This window comes from Rattus norvegicus, chromosome 4 (genome assembly GCF_021556685.1).
Source record: "Rattus norvegicus strain SHRSP/BbbUtx chromosome 4, alternate assembly SHRSP_T2T, whole genome shotgun sequence".
Lineage (NCBI taxonomy): Eukaryota > Metazoa > Chordata > Mammalia > Rodentia > Muridae > Rattus > Rattus norvegicus.
This window is the reverse complement of record NC_141537.1, coordinates 140,728,679-140,747,187: the sequence shown is the minus strand read 5'-3', so window position 1 is coordinate 140,747,187 and position 18,509 is coordinate 140,728,679. Positions and strand designations below refer to the sequence as shown.

Sequence of the window (18,509 nt, the reverse complement as noted above, 5' to 3'; positions counted from 1 at the left end):
TTAATTAAAGGACTGCAGATAACATTTGTTACAATACTATAATAGACACAATGGCTGTAATTCTGAAATTGTATTGGACGATGCTGGAATAAGATAGCCTTTCAATCATATTCATTACCAATGGTTCTTGAAGCATTGTTAATCATATCATGCTTGCTGTGATGAATTAATCTAGCAACAGTGATATCTATACATATTAATATGAATGCTGCCACGTCTGGAGATTCTATTATTAGCAGTAAAAACACATGGGTCCTTTGCGTTAGCCATTACCTTTCACAACCACATTCCCAGTGCTGCTGGCAGTGCCAAAATGGTTAGTGGCTATGCAGGTATAACTTCCAGCGTCAGACTTAGTGACATTGATGATTCTGAGGTTTCCATCTTCAGAAATGGTAATTCTGAAAGCAAAGCAAATAAGGAAAATGTTGTGATGTTTATCTCGTGAGAAATTATTTCTGTCATTCTGTTGCCTTTCACGCTATAAATCATAGTTACATCACTTGACAGCCTCGTCTGTTTTTAGGAAGTTTGTCTACATATGCATAAACATTATTGGGATGTGCAATGTGTTTAATACGTTCACTATTTCTCTTGCTAAAAACAGCCTCAAATTTTGGTTAGAACAACAAGTATGACTATTAGATTGGTTGTAGTATTTCTCTTTCCACGATAACAATGCAAAGGGAACTCTTGAAGACCACCATTAGTTGTAAAACTGCTAATGAAAAATTTAAAAAAGGAGGTCGAGGAGATAGCTTTGTTGGTAGTATGCTTGGCATGGAACTGTGAGGTCCTGGGCTCCCTTCCCATAACCTATGTGAAAAGAGCGGGGTTGGGTGGCATGAGCTTCTAATCCCAGCAGTGGGAAGGCAGAGGTAGGCGCATGCCTGAGACCTACAGATCATCCAGTTTAGCCTGCCCAGTGAGGGCCATGTGAGTAAGAGACCTCATCTTAAAAAAACTAAGGTGGTAGCATGTGAGGAATGATACCCTAGATTTACCCCGGCCTCCATACATGCGCCCTCGTGATCTTCCCTCGTTTCCTCATGATCTATCTGTCTATCGGTCTGTCTTCCTCCCTTTCTTTCTCCCCCACATCCCCTCTCTCTTTTACACACACACACACACACACACACACACACACACACACACACACACACACACACTATTACTTGGTTTATGTTTTGTCTTAAATAACCTTAGGTCATACTGATCCCCTAAAACTTCCTAAAGTATTTCAGATCTCTTTCTACCTTCAGGCCTTTAGACTTGCTACTCTGGCGGACTTGGTCATTACCTCCCCATTTGTCAGTTCCTGTTCCTTGTCCTGCATCTTCTGAGTGCTCATCTTATGATTAACTTGAATCCGGCATACTGAATAGAGTGGGATAAATGCCTGTAAATCGTTGTTAGCAGTAGAATGAGTGAGTTTATAAGTTCTAAGAACCGGCATATGTTATGGGGGTTTTGAGTTTGTCTAAGCCACTGGGTGCTGGTAGATATTTCAGCCAAGAACCTAGAATGGGCAGAGCTTTACTTAACAGAATGTTTGACTAGGTAATTTTTTAAAATAAACATAACTGAGATTTAAATTTACTATATCGCAGACACTGTGTTTACTATCTTTTGGATAATGAAGCTATAGTTCTTCCAAGGATGTGTTCCAGATTATGAACAAGTTTGCTAGAATGTGCAGAAACTCATCAGAGGATGCTGGAATCACAAAGCTGAGTGTTTACACATCACACAGGCCAGTTCCGCTTGCTAATCTTCGTAACCTTAGGCCTCCTTGTCCATGACATGGAATCTAGTAAACAAACCTGACTGGATCATGGAAAGAACACATTCTGTGGGATTTCTAGCATGTTCTTCTGGTGTTTATCAGCTAACAGTGTCTTGCATCCTTTGGTTTTGCTGATTATTAATTAATTGATTGATATTTTTTTTTCTTTTCTTTTTTTTTTTTTTAAGAAAGAGACTCAGTATGTAGTATAGGCTGGCCTGTATTTCTGTCTCCAGTGCTGGGATTACAGGTGACTACTAAGATATCTGTCCTCTTTTATCTTAAGCAATGGACTATTATTTAGTCACTTCTGTATATGGGAAGATGGATTCTACAAAATCCTCTTCAGTACTTTCATTTTATAGAGCAGTCAAATCAGCCTACAAATTAACCGAGTCATCTGAAATCAACAGAGAAGGCACAGAGAGGCAGTTAGGGTGTTATGGTTGGGTGGTTCGTATGAGTGGATGGTGTCTGTGCTGCTTTCTGATGGAAGCCTGGAGTCAGGGACGGTGGCTTCTGAGCTGAGCTTGCTCCTCTTGTGAATGGTAAAAGTCATGTTGGAACCAGGGCCATTATGATGGCAGTGGCTCCTGGCAGCTGGCCTGAGAGGACTGCCTCGGCACTTTTTTACAAGCTGCAAAGCCTATGGAGACTCAATTAAAGCAGAGTTTCCAAAGTAACCAAAACCTGCCCTCAGCAATGGCTCTGGTTGTTAGTCGTTTGAATTCAGAACGACACAAGAGAAAGCAGCCTTAAAATTAGACACAGGTCCTATTTTGCAACACAAAGAAAAGAGGAACTGCTCATTGGGGACCTCCGTTTATAAATCATCCAGGCAAAATAGGATGTAAGAACCAAAACCAGTCGTGTTTAATATTCAATAGATGATCACACAATAAAGTCAGGTAATGCACTTACACATGTACTGGGCATATAAACCCTGTCAGCATCTGCTATGGAAGAGGGCTCACCGTTTTTTTGTGTTTTTTTTTTACTTAGTCAGTGATTGATATATGAAAGAGGGGGATGCTTTCTCTAACGATATAAGTATCAATAAGGTATCCATGCTCCTTTAAAAAAATCATTACCAATACTTTTGTAAATAACCTTAATGAAACTCATTGATTCATATACCCAGGACTTGAAAGTGCAAGTGGGGGACAGTTTGGAAAAGGAAGAGTAATAATAGCTGGAGTAGGAGTGGGGGAAAGGGTAATCAGGAAGTGAATATCATCAAAACACATCATGTGCATGTGTCAAAATGTCCGAAAAAAACTGATTACTATGCAAAAAATGTAGTAGCTAATGATGAAGTCCCTATTGGTTTTTATATATAGTCACTACGTCCTGTAATAAAATTCCTCAAAGCTACCATTTTCTTTTTTTTTTATTAACTTGAGTATTTCTTATATACATTTCGAGTGTACCATTTTCAAAAGCATACTTGCTCCAGCTAAATCAAAGCCTTGGTAGAAAAAGATGCAAACAGGAGGCCTTCTGCTTACTCACCCAGAGAAACATATACAGTTGCTCAATGAACAGCATTTGAGTCCTTCTTTATCAGGGAGCAGATGTACTAACAAAAGCAGAGTGGCGACCACATTTTAATTACCTCAATAATAACAAAAATAGCATTCAAGGATTTAATCACATTCCTATTTATGAGACAATTTGCTGGAAATTGAGAAATGCTGGCATATGATAACTCAGTAAATAGGGTAGCATTCACGTTTTGGATGTGAATTGAATTCATCTAACATGAGGTAGATGAGCCCGGAACCTGGTAAACACACAGGGACACTTTCAACGCACAAAGGTCTATTAATAGATTGTTTCAATTAAAACAGTATCATTCTAATGCCCAAATCCTAAAGTTATTGCCCAAATTAAACTGTATCATGAAAATGCTATGAGTCTGGAAGGGTATAGAGGATTTCCCAGAAAATGCCATGGGACCTAGCCTACCCTTGATACATGTCAAGTGTATAATATGACCATATTGTTTATGCTCAAAGGCAGGGCAGCTCAACCTTTTCAGTACTGATATTTTGGCCTAGAGGATTCTTAGTCTTTGGGGAGGATAACAAGAAGCATACCAAGGCTATCTCAGGCTCCTTCTTACCCCTTATGTTCTGACAATGAAGAAGACTTGAGGGAACCCATCTCTGGGGAGAAGGAAAATTTTGCCTCTAGTAGAGATTAGTCTAAGCCAATTTGCTATCGCAGTGACGGCCATTGGTTCTGTTCTGTACCTTGCCCCCCACACTACCAGCACCAATATTACTTACCAAGAGGTAAATAAAAAATTTGTTTTAAAGGGACTTGAAATATTAGAATTTACACAAGAGGATGCCAGTGAGGGGGATCATTTGTATGGAGCAGAACTTCAGTAGCCTTCACTAAATCATGTCCTCTTGCTATGACTGCTTATTTTACCTTGGTGCAATCCAAATTAGAGGGCACTCTGTTGTTCTCAGAACGGTTCCCTTGCAATACAGTTCAGTGACTAAGAAGACAAATTCTGATTCTGAACTTAAATCTCACCCCTGTTCTTAAGCTGTGTCCTTTCGAGTAAAGTGGTATCTCTGTACCTTTTTTTGATTTGAGGAAGCAGATTATTAACAACTATGTTTTCTAGGTTGTTGGTAAGTTTTGCAGCATTTAGAAAAATGTGTGGCGTACCAAATGTACCAACTAGGTATCCTTGTCAGTGGAGCTCTGCACCCCCATTCCCACTTCCACCTCCACCCCAACCCCTTCCCATCCAATGTTTCAAGTATCCATAAAGAATTGCTTAGGTGACAACAAGTGGTGAGTAGTTCTGCCATCTGGAGTCCTGCGACTTACAATGTTTAACAAAGCATATGGGTGACACTAAGTCATCAGAGAATAGCAATGTAAATGAGCAACGTTCATGGTATTTAATAACCCAGGATAACAAACCTTTGTCATAGGACGATTCCTTGCTAGTTGAAATATTCCTTCCTGGATGGAGGCTCATGGGACTTAGAAAGTGAACAACCTTCCAAGTCCATAACAAGGCCCCTCCCACAATTATAAAAGCAGGAGGCAGCTGCCTGGGGAAGAAACTCTAGCCAGCCCAACTGCTGGGAGAAGGATCCTCTTTGATCTGTAGAGCTGTGTGCAAGTCGTGCAGAGAGCTCCTGTATTGCAGCTCTTGAATTGCCACCCATCCTTAGTGAGTGTTTCTGTGCTATAACTGCTCTTGAGTCTTTGCACTGTAGGCAATCCCTGCCCCCCCCCCCCAGAAAACCTGTAAGGAACCCCCTTGAGTTCATCACTTCAAAAACTTGACCTTTGGTGGTGTCACTTATTTGAACTATTTTTTGTGTCCTAGCTGGAATAAGATGTTTGTTCATGCCCCTCCATAAAAAACTAGCACAATAACCTTCACCTTACATTTTCAATAAATGTAATAATGCTTTCTACATGACAACATATCTGGAAACACTGTACATATGTTATAGACCAAACATTTTTATGAGTGGATTGACCATTACTTCTCCAATAAGAAAAGAGTTTTTTATACCCCTACCTGTATGAAAAGTAGAGTGCAAACCTGTCTGAACAGGAAAGCCTGTTCTCTTCATTACAGTGGTTGGTTGAAGAATACACAGGCCACCAAAACCAGAATCTCTTTGAGAATCTTTTTCTGATGAATTGCTGAACTTGGAAGATATAAAACTAGAAGTTTGGGCAGTTACTTCACGTAAAAAGAAAAAGCAATTCTGGGGGAGGTCAAACAAAGAGACTAAGAGAGGCAAAGATGGAGAGGCCCACAGATTATGCCAATGTTGAGCTTCTGATTCTGCCCAACAGTTAGGAACCCATGATACATGAACTAATAATTTCAGACACCATGAATGGAGTTTTCAGCCCATAAAAGTAGAAGAATGCAGTCTCCCGAAGACACTACTGACCTTGCCCAGGTAATAGTGGATATGAGAGTGCAGGCAGGGAATGTGTTTCTGCCAACGAGTCGATGGCAGCTGCCTCTCCTGAACACATTATGAGCAAACTGATAAGTGCTCATCATGGTAGCGTAGCCACAGAGCACTGAGTGTAGAGAAACCTGACCCCACACTTGCTTCTATATGGCTGGACCATATGTTTGGCTACTTATCTCTACATTGAACAGCTTTAAGATCACAGGTTAACCCGTTGCTTTAAGTTTGCTTTATAGAATTTGTGGGTGTTTTTGTGTGTGTGTGTGTGTGTGTGTGTGTGTGTGTGTGTGTTGTGTGTGTGTGTATAATATACTTGTTCATACATGGACATGTAAGTTCATGTGTATGGAAGTCAGAGGCCATATCACGTGACTTCTTCAATTGCTTTCTACTAGATTTTTTGACACAAGGTCCTTCACTGTAACTAGAGCTCACAGAGGGGTCCTTTTGTCTCTTCCTTTCTTTCTGCAGCCAGGCTCCCAAGCACATGCACTGCAAAGTCTGACTTTTGCACAGGACTAAGGGTTTGAATTCAGTGTCCATACTTTGATGACACAAAGTATGTTTCTACTGACAACAATAATCTTTTCTTTTTCTTTTTTTAATTTTTTTCCATCTTTATTAAATTGGGTATTTCTTATTTACATTTCAAATGTTATTCCCTTTCCCTGTTTCCATGCCAACATCCCTCTACCCCCTCTCCCTCCCCTTCTATATGAGTGTTCCCCTCCCAATCCTCCCCCCATTACCACCTTCCCCTCAAGAATCCCGTTCTCACTGGGGGTTCAGTCTTGGCAGGACCAAGGGCTTCCCCTTCCACTGGTGCTCTTACTAGGCTATTCATTGCTACCTATGCGGTTGGAGCCCAGTCTCAGTCCATGTATAGTCTTTGGGTAGTGGCTTAGTCCCTGGAAGCTCTGCTGAACCATAATCTTAATCCCTGTTTTATGGAACGTTTTTATGAGCTAAGAAAAAGCTCATTGTTAGAGGTGATGTCTGGACAATCTCAAAGAACTTTTGAGATAATACCCAATACTAATATTTATTTAGACACTTGTTTTCTTTTAAGTCAGATGCCATGCCAATTTTCAAAACTGAAGAAGAAAACCAAGCAAGTTCTTCAAAGACTATTTCTATATTAAATTTCCTGGAAATTTAAAATGTTTTATTTATTTGATATTTTATGCTTATGAGAGTTTTTTTTCTGCATCTATTTATGGCATCATGTGTATTTCTGGCGAATGTAGAGGTCACAAGAAGGTATTGACCCTGGAACTGGAGTTACTGATGGTTTGGAGTTACCATGTAGGTGCTGGGAATTGAACTTAGCTCCTTTACAAGAGCAGATAGTGCCCTTAACCACTGAACCATCCCGATAACCCCTTTCAATGAGATCACACAGTTTCTGTTGTGTTACATCTCACTTGAGCTTTTCCATTTTAAGTTATTGATTGACCCTGAGGTTGACTCTGAACTCTGAGCTCCTCCTAAGGCTTATGAATAGTGATAAGACTAGATAAAAAGGATTGAAAAATGGAAATCCATTCCTGGCTTAGAATAGGTCAGTCATGACCTACCAGTAGGCTTTTGAAGACATCACTGATAATATCAGAAAAAAAAGTCAACAATGATAAAGTATCAAGTAATAAAAACAAGGGTGTGACAGGGAACTCAATTGTCTCTACATGAGGAGAGGTCATCTAATTCGCAACACAGTAAATTACCGGCAGCACACAGAAGTGTTTGCTCCTTTCCAGTCATCAGAGGTTTCAGATACAGAAGGGACAGGAGCATATCTGGACTTAGGAGATAAATTGAATCGTTCTTTCTTAGTTTGAGGCTCTGGGTTGCAGCCATTGAAGAACTGACCTTGTCAGCCCTGTAAATCAAAACTAGTCTGGGGACAGGGGACCTTTAAAAGTGCTGAATCTTTTCTTTGGGGGGGCTTTAGCAGCAGATGACAAAAGCTGCTAACTCCACAATATTCTATCACCCCAAAGGGAAGGTTGATCCCAGAATAGTGACCTGTAATTCTTATGAGCAGTTGTGCGTGGAGGCCCTGCTGCTAGGGAGAGACGCAGGGCATACTCATTTGCCTGTGAGTCACTTTGACAATTTTCTTACAATTAAATCTCCTTACACTATAACTTAGAAAGCCACTTTTCCTTCTGCAGAAGGGGGGATAACAGCCTTTGTCTCTTTCATATGTGATATATTTTAAAAAAAAGTTTGAAAGTTGAATGTCTGTAAACAAAGCTATCAGTTATACATTGCAGAGTGGGTGTTCGTGTTCCTGAAAAGGGAACATACACAATATAAGACCCCAAACATACAGGTAGGTATTGCTAATTGTCAGCTCAGGAAAACTGGCAGGATGGTGGTATTGCCATGAGAGGCTTGGGTCCAGACAGGTATGGATTGCAAGCTCCGGGAGATACCAGTGATGCCTTAGGTGCAGGTAAGACATGCATCCTTTCAAGCAGGGGTTCTTCTGCTTTTATTTGTTGAGGGATAGCACAGAGCATGTCAATCATCCCCTCATTGTAAAATCAAAGCAAAGATTGCCTAACCGGACACATGTATGCTACATTCTGCATTGAATATTATCTGAATTCAAATAAGGGAACATTTCATGCAAAAACCCATTCTGGGATAATTGTGACAAGTGGGAAAACAGGGTGCTAGGGATAACACATCCCTTCAGGGCAGCAATCACCTGAAAAACAGCAGTAACTTTTGGGGGCAGATGAACTCATTAAAGTTCCTATCTGGCCTCTGTGGGCCCTTCAGATTGTAGCTCCTCAATCAGTTTCTTTCCACTGCTCCCATTTGTGACGGAGTTGGAGCAGCCTTCAGGCATAAAGCTACAAGCCCCTTCCTCTTTAGTTCCCTGTGCAGGCTTACCACACAGAAAACAGCAGGGTAACAGAAGGGGGAAGCTAGGAGAGGTGTTGTCATTGCAAAGTTCCATACACCAAGTAGCTTCACCATGGGGACTTGTTAATGGACACCTCAGGAGGCTAAAGTCTGATATTATTGATTTTTTTGTGAGCAGTTCTACAGGAAAGCCTAATTTCTCAAAATAGGCAGGGTTAGGTCTGCTTAGAGCATCTGAGGAAGGAATGAAGGTATCCCTTCTTCCTCTTCCTAGCTTCTAGTGACTGTGTGCTTCGTTCTGTATTGAATATTATCTGAACTTACAGAGACATCTCTCTGTTCTCTGATTCCGTTATCACATATCCTTTCTATGTGTTCTTAATACCACCTTCCCTTGTGTATACTTCTACCTCCAAACGTCCCTCATACTATTGTAGCCAGACTTTTGGCTACTTTGTCAGTTCTTTTTTCTTCCACCCTTCTGTACCCCTTTCAACCACCCTTTCAACTCCTTAACACTAGATAGAAGAGAAAAAATGATAGGAGGAAAGGGGGCAATGTTAACATTAGACTACGTTCTGCTGATTAGGGGCATTGATCTCCTTTTGGCAAGTTTGCTCTTTGTCTCGGTTATCTAATTCATTATTGTTTCTTCTTTGTGTCTGACGACTTAAAACTGCAACCAATCAACAACCAACCAACAGCAACTATACCTCTTGGGGTCCTAGCATTTATACACCCTCTGAAGAGTCCCCAGAATTCCAAATGCCACACACTCATAGAAACTATCTACAGCTGACAAAATCACACCCCTGCTAAAGCACGAGGCAAATCCTAGTCAGCTGCTGTGGACAATTTGAAGCAGCCCCATATCCCACACTTGGGATTTAAATGAAAACCAATTCTTATAAAATATTTCTTTTTTTTTTAAAGAAACCAAATTTTCACTACACACTATGATCCTGATCATTGAATCAATCATGTGATCTGTTCTGACGTTATGGCAATTTGATTCATTTGTAATGACCATTTCCATACAAGGCCACATTGCAAGGGTCTGAGAGAACATGAGTTTTAGGGGTATACCATCCAATCTATCAAGAGAAGAAACTCAACAGAGCTGTTTGTCCTATGTGAAAAACTGGCTTCTATACCTCACGATAGCCCTCAGGGAAAGTACACATTTGAAACTGAAGAGTGGATTTTGTTTCTGTAGGCCTAGTCCTAGCTCATGCTTACTGCTCAATTGTTTTGCTGCTTGCAAAGAGTCTGGTACCTTTTCCCAATAGTAGCTAGCAGAGTCTTCAAAATTTTGCTCTTTTGTGCTATATTCTAATTCAATGTAGAACAATATGCAGAGATGGAATACAAAAGTAGTAACATTCAGTAGGAGTTTGGAGAGATGCTTCAGCACTCAAGAGCACTGGTTGCTCTTCCTGAGGACCTGAGGTTTAATCTAAGCACTTACATCGTGGTTCACACTCCATCGTGTCTGCTAACTTCAGTCCAAGGAATTCAACAGTGTCTTCTCACCTCCATGGGCAACTGCATACATGAAGTACACAGCCATACATATAGGCAATGCAAACATAAATATTTTTTTAAAAAATGATCCTATTTTTTAATGTCCACAGGTAAAAAAGAGTAAAGACTTGGCTGGGAAGTGAATGTAGCCTTTAAGTCACTAAATTTATTTATTAATGGATAAAAGTATATGTCTGTTTCTGTCCCTTCTTTTGTGACTGTCCATTTGAGATTTGTTTTGATATTAAAATTACAGTAATATTAGACAGCAGAATCTGTTTAGTTACACTTGTTGCTGTCACCGAATACCATAGAGAAACTGGAGGACAGGTAGATTGAGTTTGGTTCACAGTTTCAGAAGGTTGGTCTATTGTTGCCTGGCTCTATTTTTTGTGTGAGACATATGGTGTCTGGAGCAAGAGTCTGAAAAGTGTTTCCTTCCATCATGGAAGACAGAAAGCAGGAAGAACAGAGCTGAGGGTTGGGCGCATGAATAGCTCTCAAAGGGCTTTCCACAGTGATCTACTTCCTTATGCTAGTCTCCATCTACAAAGTTTCTAAAGCTTTTCCAAGTACTACTGGAGGTCAAAAGTTAAGCATGTGGGCTTGTGGAGGACAGATCGTACTCATTCTATAATAGAGACATAGTATGGTTTCCTGGGCTTCTCTGAATGAAGCTTGGTTACTTGTGAGGAAGACTATGTCCTCTTCTGTCTTCATAGCAGTAGCAATGGAGTACAGTGCTGGGATATAATGCGCACAAAATGCTCAGAATACTGGAATGGTGGAGAGGTGGCAATGAAGATGCAGAGACAAGACTTGTGCATTCAGATAATCAAGGAAGAAATTAAGAGACTTGCTAAGTCCCTTGATCTGTATCACTTGAGAAATTTGAAGAGTGGGGTTGAATAATAATCATATATATCCCATATATACTTGATAGCAGATAACACTAAAATTGCTTCTGAAGGAATAAAAAAGATTTATTGTGTGTTTTAGTTACTTTTCTGTTGCTATCATAACACACCATGATCATGGCAATTTATAGAACAAAGGGTTTATTTGGGGCTTACAGTTTAAGAGAGTGAGTCTATGACCATCGTAGCAGAAGATTGATAGTCGATAGACTCAATCCTTAAGTAGTAGCTGAGAGTTTCCCTGTGGATCACGAGCATGAGAGAAAGAGAGTAACTGAAAATGGTTTGGGCTTTTGAAAGCTCTAAACCCTCCCCCAGAGACACACGTCCTCTAAAAGGGCCACACCCTGTAATCCTTCACTACCAGTTCCACAAACTATGGACCAAACATGCAAATACAATAGGCTCTGCATTCCATTCTCATTTAGACCACTATACTTTGGTCTGAATAAGTTTGAATCCCTGTCTACTTTTCCTTTAAGTGGCATGTGCCCAAGCTTAGATATTTAATTTTAAAAGATCTAAGCATTCTTGCTTCAGGGAGGGAGTGAATTCTGCCGATTTACAGAAAGTACAACTGTTTGTGGGTAATGTGCAATTTAAGTGAGTTGAGAGCTGCAGAAGACAGCTTTACTCCCACTGAAAGGCAAAATGATGTTTAGATTACAAATGCAAATGAGGGCTGGCAAGAAGAGGTTCAGTCCAAGGGCAGTTTCAAGGAAACCCATCATTGATCTTCCCACATAGTTTCCGTGGCAGCAAGAGACATCACTATTGAACAGGCACCCTGGTGACAAAGTTCCCTTGGAGATAATTTGCTTTCTGTCGTAAAACCTGAGTTTAATAAAGCACTGAATAACACATGTCTTTCTGTCCATCAGAAGAACACTCAGTGATTCCGACCCCCGCCGCCCCAGCACTCAGCACTGCTTCCAAGAGAAAAGAGAATCATGATATTTAACCTGTTTTGACATAAGTCTAACTTCCTCCTTTGTTAAGCTCTGAAAAATAACCTAGAAAGAAACAACTGCCTGAGAGTAGAAGAGGAAAAATGACAATAGAGTTAATTATACTAGTCTGTGGGCAATGCATGACAGAAGGGAAAATATTTTTCTTGATCTACTAAAACTTTGTCGTTTTATTTGTTCTTGTAAATATACAAGACAGAAAATACCACATCTGGGAAGACAGGGATAGTAGTAGGGGCATGTTTGGCTCTAGAATTTGTTTCTTAATTTCAGGGTTTAATTTATGCACGGTTATTTTGTGTCTCTATTAGGACAAGGTTTAGAATTCTTTTCTTCTGAGAAATTATGGCCCGAGATAATCTTACCGTAAATCTAACAGTCATCTTGAAGATGAATGAGGGGAAAGAGGAAGAAAGATAATATGTTTCATTGCTTATAATTTCATTTGCTTCTGTCAAAGCATCTTAATAAGTAATATATTTATGAGAATAAAAAATTACTAGAGTCATTCAGGATGTTTTATGTTTTGTATAGTGTCATCCTAGGACACTAGAATAGATATTGCGTGAAAGAAGAGGCTAAATAAACAAGTTCAAGGACCTTTTGAAACAAGTGGCAATAAAAAAGAAAGCATGAACAAAAGGACCCAGGAGAATGAGTGTTTTAAATTGGGTGTTGGGCATGAAAGGTACACAGTTTATTAGGAACCTTCAAATTACTAACTGCTAGTGCTGGGTAGTTGCAGTTTCTAAAAGCTCATTCAAGCGACATGACTTCAAGTAGGAAGATTATTTCGGGAAGATGTATTAAAATGACCAAGAGGCGAAAAAACTGAGCCCAGGTTTGCCCACAGTTTCTATCCGTACTATTATTCCATCCTGTGAACTACCAGAAGGTACACAGGACAGGATGCAACGCTAGGAAGTGGTTTTCCTTCCACTTTCCACTAGAGATTTGTTTCTAACTAGTGATTGCTTTCCAGTTTACTTATCAACGTGACTTTTTTCCCCCTCATGTCGAGATATTTATGCTCATGCTAATATGTCTGAAAGTGTAGGAAGGAGTAAAGAATGTAAAAGAATTAGAGACTGGAATCACAGGATGAACCATTTCCCTTAACTAACCAAAATGCCTAGCAGACATTATTATTGATCAGAAATTATTTCCTTATTATCCAGAAAGGGAGCACACTCTACAGATTGGGTAAGTCACTGCATAGACGCGGTTTCCACGACGCAAGCGGCAGTGTCAGAAAGTACAAGAGCTTGCTCGAGTTGTCTCGTTTCCCCAGTCCTCAGCCCCTTGATAACTGCAGGACAAAGCTGTGCTTGCTTCATCCCTCATCCCAGAACTGCAAAGTCTTTCTTAGAGGAGAAATGAAGGATGAATGTCTTTGCTCTTGCGTAGGTCATGATCAAGTGCCATGGTCAAGGTTCACTAGAAACGAAATGCCTAATGGTTTCCCTGTCCTCAGCACCGGCTGCACTCAGCACCTTTGCCTACAGAAAAGTCTAGATCACAAAAACAGTCACACAGTCCAGCCTTTCCCAGATCCTTCGCTTGCCTTGTCCTCCATCTCTGCTGTAGTCATTTAAGGTAGCTTAAAGCTCTGTTTCCATGTTGGCTAGGCGCAGAGCTTGAGAAGGTCTCAACATACTCAGATTCTGGTTTGCACTCTTAAAATGGGAGACATAGGGCAGGAGAGATAGCTCAGGGGTTGGGAGCACGTGTGTTTACTGAAGACATGGTTCAGTTCTCAGCACTCACAAACATCTATGACTACAGTCCCAGGGGGGTCCAATGCCACCTTCCGACCTTTGTAGGCACCAGCATGACACAGTATACAAGCATACTTCCAGTCAAAACAGTCATGTGGTACATTTACACAATGGAATATTACTCAGCTATCAAAAACAATGACTTCATGAAATTCGTAGGCAAATGGTTGGAACTGGAAAATATCATCCTGAGTGAGCTAACCCAATCACAGAGAAACACACATGGTATGCACTCATTGATAAGTGGCTATTAGCCCAAATGCTTGAATTACCCTAGATGCCTAGAACAAATGAAACTCAAGACGGATGATCAAAATGTGAATGCTTCACTCCTTCTTTAAAAGGGGAACAAGAATACCCTTGGCAGGGAATAGAGAGGCAAAGATTAAAACAGAGACTGAAGGAACACCCATTCAGAGCCTGCCCCACATGTGGCCCATACATATATAGCCACCCAATTAGACAAGGTGGATGAAGCAAAGAAGTGCAGACCGACAGGAGCCGGATGTAGATCGCTCCTGAGAGACACAGCCAGAATACAGCAAACACAGAGGGTTATGCCAGCAGCAAATCACTGAATTGAGAATAGGACCCCCGTTGAAAGAATCAGAGAAAGAACTGGAAGAGCTTGAAGGGGCTCGAGACCCCATATGTACAACAATGCCAAGCAACCAGAGCTTCCAGGGACTAAGCCACTACTTAAAGACTATACATGGACTGACCCTGGACTCTGACCTCATAGGTAGCAATGAATATCCTAGTAAGAGCACCAGTGGAAGGGGAAGCCCTGGGTCCTGCTAAGACTGAACCCCCAGTGAACTAGACTGGTGGGGGGAGGGCAGCAATGGGGGGAGGATGGGGAGGGGAACACCCATAAGGAAGGGGAGGGGGAGGGGGATGTTTGCCCGGAAACGGGGAAAGGGAATAACATTCGAAATGTAAATAAGAAATACTCAAGTTAATAAAAAACAAAACAAAACAAAAAAAAACAGTCATGTATATCCAATAATGACAAATTAGAAAATAAAATAAAATTAGGGTGATATCCATAGCGCCTCGGTGTAATCTGAGTTTTGAGAAGGTTCAATGGGAAAATAGCACTGAACGCTATCTCCACTTACTGAATACGCAGCTGATAAATGGCATTGCCATGATCACGTTCCTGATTATTTTCAGCAGCATCATAATCAATAATCAGTTAAGGTTTTCTTCAAAGGGCTCAAAGTTGAAAATTACAGTAGTTGAGGAAAGGAAATAATATAATATTCATATGTCTGATGGAAATCAGAATCTGCCTACCCTCGATAATGGTAACGATAAAAATAAATATAATGAAAGTATAAAGCATACGTTCATCAGGTTCAGGTGTCTGACAGGATTCTGGGCCCAGGGGCTAGCACAGTTTTCGTGTAAGAGGGATTTCTTGGGCTTCCAAAATGTTCGCACACGCTAGAAACTAATCAAATCTCTTCTTCGGAATCTCAGTATGGTGTCCCTGGGCTCTGCAGCTGTGGGTTGCACGTCTTAAGAGTGCCTGCGGACATGGGGTGATGCATGGCTTCAGCTTTGAGAAGCATAGACGCCATCATCTCTGCTCCCAGTCCTTCTTTGTGTGACACTCTGAACTTCAGTGTGTGTTAGGCAGCTTCTGTTACTACTCCCAGTTTATAGCCCTCCACGGTTGCCCCGTCCCTTCAAGTAAGACTTACAATACCGGCTCCACCCACAATCACCCAATCTATAAAAAATAAAAAAATAACAAAACCTTCAAATACTGAGTTCTGGGTGTTGTTTCTCTTTCTCTCCCCGTATTACTTCACACCAATAGGCAGATAGTTAATGCATTGATTACTACATTAATGTCATTTATCCTTAAAAGATATCAGACACATTGGCAACTTCTTAAAGTTACAAATATATGGGATGGACAAAGGGCTTAATAGATCAAAGCACTTGGTGTTCATGAATGAGGACCTGAGTTTAAATCCTCAGGATTGCATGCGGGCACTGAGATGATGTAATCCCAGACAGAAGGATCACTGGGGTCTTTCCGGTTACCGACCTGGATTCAGATTTAATGAGCAACTATGTCTCAAGGGAATAAAAACAGCAGCCTCTGGCCTCTGCACACATGGGTGCATGCATCAGTTTTCATATTTTTACAAACAACACACACACACACACACACACACTCACACACAAACATACACACACATATACATACACACACAACCCTCTAACTTTTTAATAAATATTTTATTAAATGAGTGTAGTTCAAAACTTTCATAAGAGCCTGAAGCAAATGTAACCATTTACATGACTATTAAAAGTATATGGGCCTACTATTTCTCCAAAGATTAAAAAATCAAAATAAACTAAAACAAGAAAACTGCAAAAAGTAGAAGAGGTCACTGTTCCTATGCAAACAGGGAAGCTGTAAAATTTTTGTGATAAGACTGTGTAAGCCATGTTTACAACCCCACGAAGCTCAGTAAATGACTCTGGGTGATGAAGTTAATTTACAGGTATTTTCTTCCCAGGGAAATCATTTCTATGTGCACTGTTCCTTCAAATCTATTTTGTTCAGTAATTTCTCGGATCAACTCAAGTCCTTGCTGCAACAACTCTCCTTCCTCTCTTCTCTCAACTATTGTAGTCAACTATCCCCCAGCCCCCAAGTACATGGCAAAGATATATATATATATATATATATATATATATATATATATATATATATATATATATATATAGAGAGAGAGAGAGAGAGAGAGAGAGAGAGACTTTATTCTTTTCAGATAAACTGTCAAAAAAGAACTGTGAAATCAGACAGGTAATGGGTTTCAATAAATAATTCTCGAGATGACAGAACATTTAAAGACTTGATATATGGGACCTCTCCTATTTAATAGCCCAAATCTGCAAGGACCTTTTCCTAATTCCAAGGGGAATCTGATGACAGAAAAAATGAAGGCTTAGGGAAGGAACAGAAAGCTTTTATTATTTAAAGTGTCTTGGTGGAGAGGAGAAGCTAGTAATTTAGACATGTCACTGATAAAGGGAATTTGGTAAGGGCATGAGAGAGAAAGGTCTGAGGAAGATGGACCATTGTACCAGTGTCCTGCTTCAAAGCAAAGCTCAAAGCAAAGATCTGAACATGTTTATTCTATGTGTGTATAAAAGATATTTCTAAAAATTCCTTCTCTGATCATCAGCGTAACACTTGGAAAATATGGCAGATGAGTCAGTGAGAACAGAATCAAGAACTGGAGAGAAATCTTGAAACATGACAACCTTAAGCAACCTGAAGCAAATGGGAAACATCTGTTTGCCTCCAATGAAATTGCTATTTTCAAAATTAGATTGGTTAATAAAGCATGTGTTTTTGTTGTGTCCAATACCTCGTCAGAAAAATAACACTTTTACAACATAGTTGCCTTGGCTATAAAATAAGAAAAGTATAATGGGAATTGGAAGATGGCTCCTTGGTTAAGGCACCAGCTACGTAAGTGTAAGACCTGAATTCAAACCCCTGGGACCTACATAACCCCAGGTGTATCAGTATGTACCTATAATCACAGGGCATTAGGAGGAGGCATTAATTGTATGATCCCTGGAGCTCCCTGGCCAGCTAGCCTAGCTGAATTGGTGAGCTTTGACTTCAGTGAAAGACCCTATCACAAAAAATAAAGTGAAGATTAAGTGAGAAAGACACCTGGAGTCAAGTCCTCACATCCACAAAGCATGTGCACATATAGAACTTCTGTGCAGCAATTTCCTGTGAGGTGAAATATTCCATGTTGGTGGGGAGCTCATTAAGATAGTCAATATTTTCCCGAGGTGGTAAAACATTGAATCCTTTAGGGAAGCTCCTTCAAGGGCAGAAACAATGCAAGCCTTCAGGAAATACCTGAAACTGATCAAATTCACTAGGACCCTCCTGTTAAAAAAGAATAGATCAATAGGGACTGCTGGGAGACACTGAAAAACGAAACTAGCATCACAGAAGTCCCTCAAACAAGGTGAATTGCCTAGAAGAGGTTCAGATTAGTTTACCTGCCTGGAAACAATACTCTCCAATCTGTCTCTCTGCATGTAGGCTGTGTAGATTCCCAATGTTCGTGAACTAGTTCACCCATGCTAGTTTGGGCTTTGGTAATTCAGCTGTCTTTAAGTCATTTCTGTCCCTGTAAGTAAACCCTCACCTATGCTTCTGTAAGTAATCTCCCAAAAACTCATTGGTTGGATTTTGGTTATATCTTTTTGGTCTGTGGTTGGCTCCATCTCTAGAGTGAGCAGATATCAGTGGTTTACATCCCCAAAGGAAGTTGTCACATAACAAAACACACACACACACACACACACACACACACACACACACAGAGAGAGAGAGAGAGAGAGAGAGAGAGAGAGAGAGAGAGAGAGAAAGTAAGTGAAATAAGTAAATAGAAAAGAATTAGTTAAAGCTTCTTTTTAAGTGCATGTGTGCCTGTAAGTGACGATGAATGAGAGTAAGGGGGCACCAGTATTAAGCACAAGCATTAGTATTTATGAGTTACGGTGATTTATGAGGAAACTGATCTTAATAGCAAATTCAATTTTTCCCCCTAAAATGAGGTAACCTGAATAATAAGTGATTTAAGGATATTCACTTTGTAGTGGTCAAATCGTAGAGGGAGACAAAGTTGAAA

General features: G+C 40.3%; 1 protein-coding gene across 7 annotated transcripts in view; it reads right to left on the bottom strand.

Annotated features, from left to right (window-relative positions):
* The window catches only part of Cntn4 (contactin 4), a 993,738-nt gene that overhangs the window by 85,861 nt on the left and 889,368 nt on the right, over positions 1 to 18,509 (bottom strand). For all 7 annotated transcript variants that reach the window (NM_053879.2, XM_087655634.1, XM_087655636.1 and 4 more), the window contains 1 exon segment: positions 274 to 401. In NM_053879.2, the coding sequence (NP_446331.1) occupies positions 274 to 401 (128 nt within the window).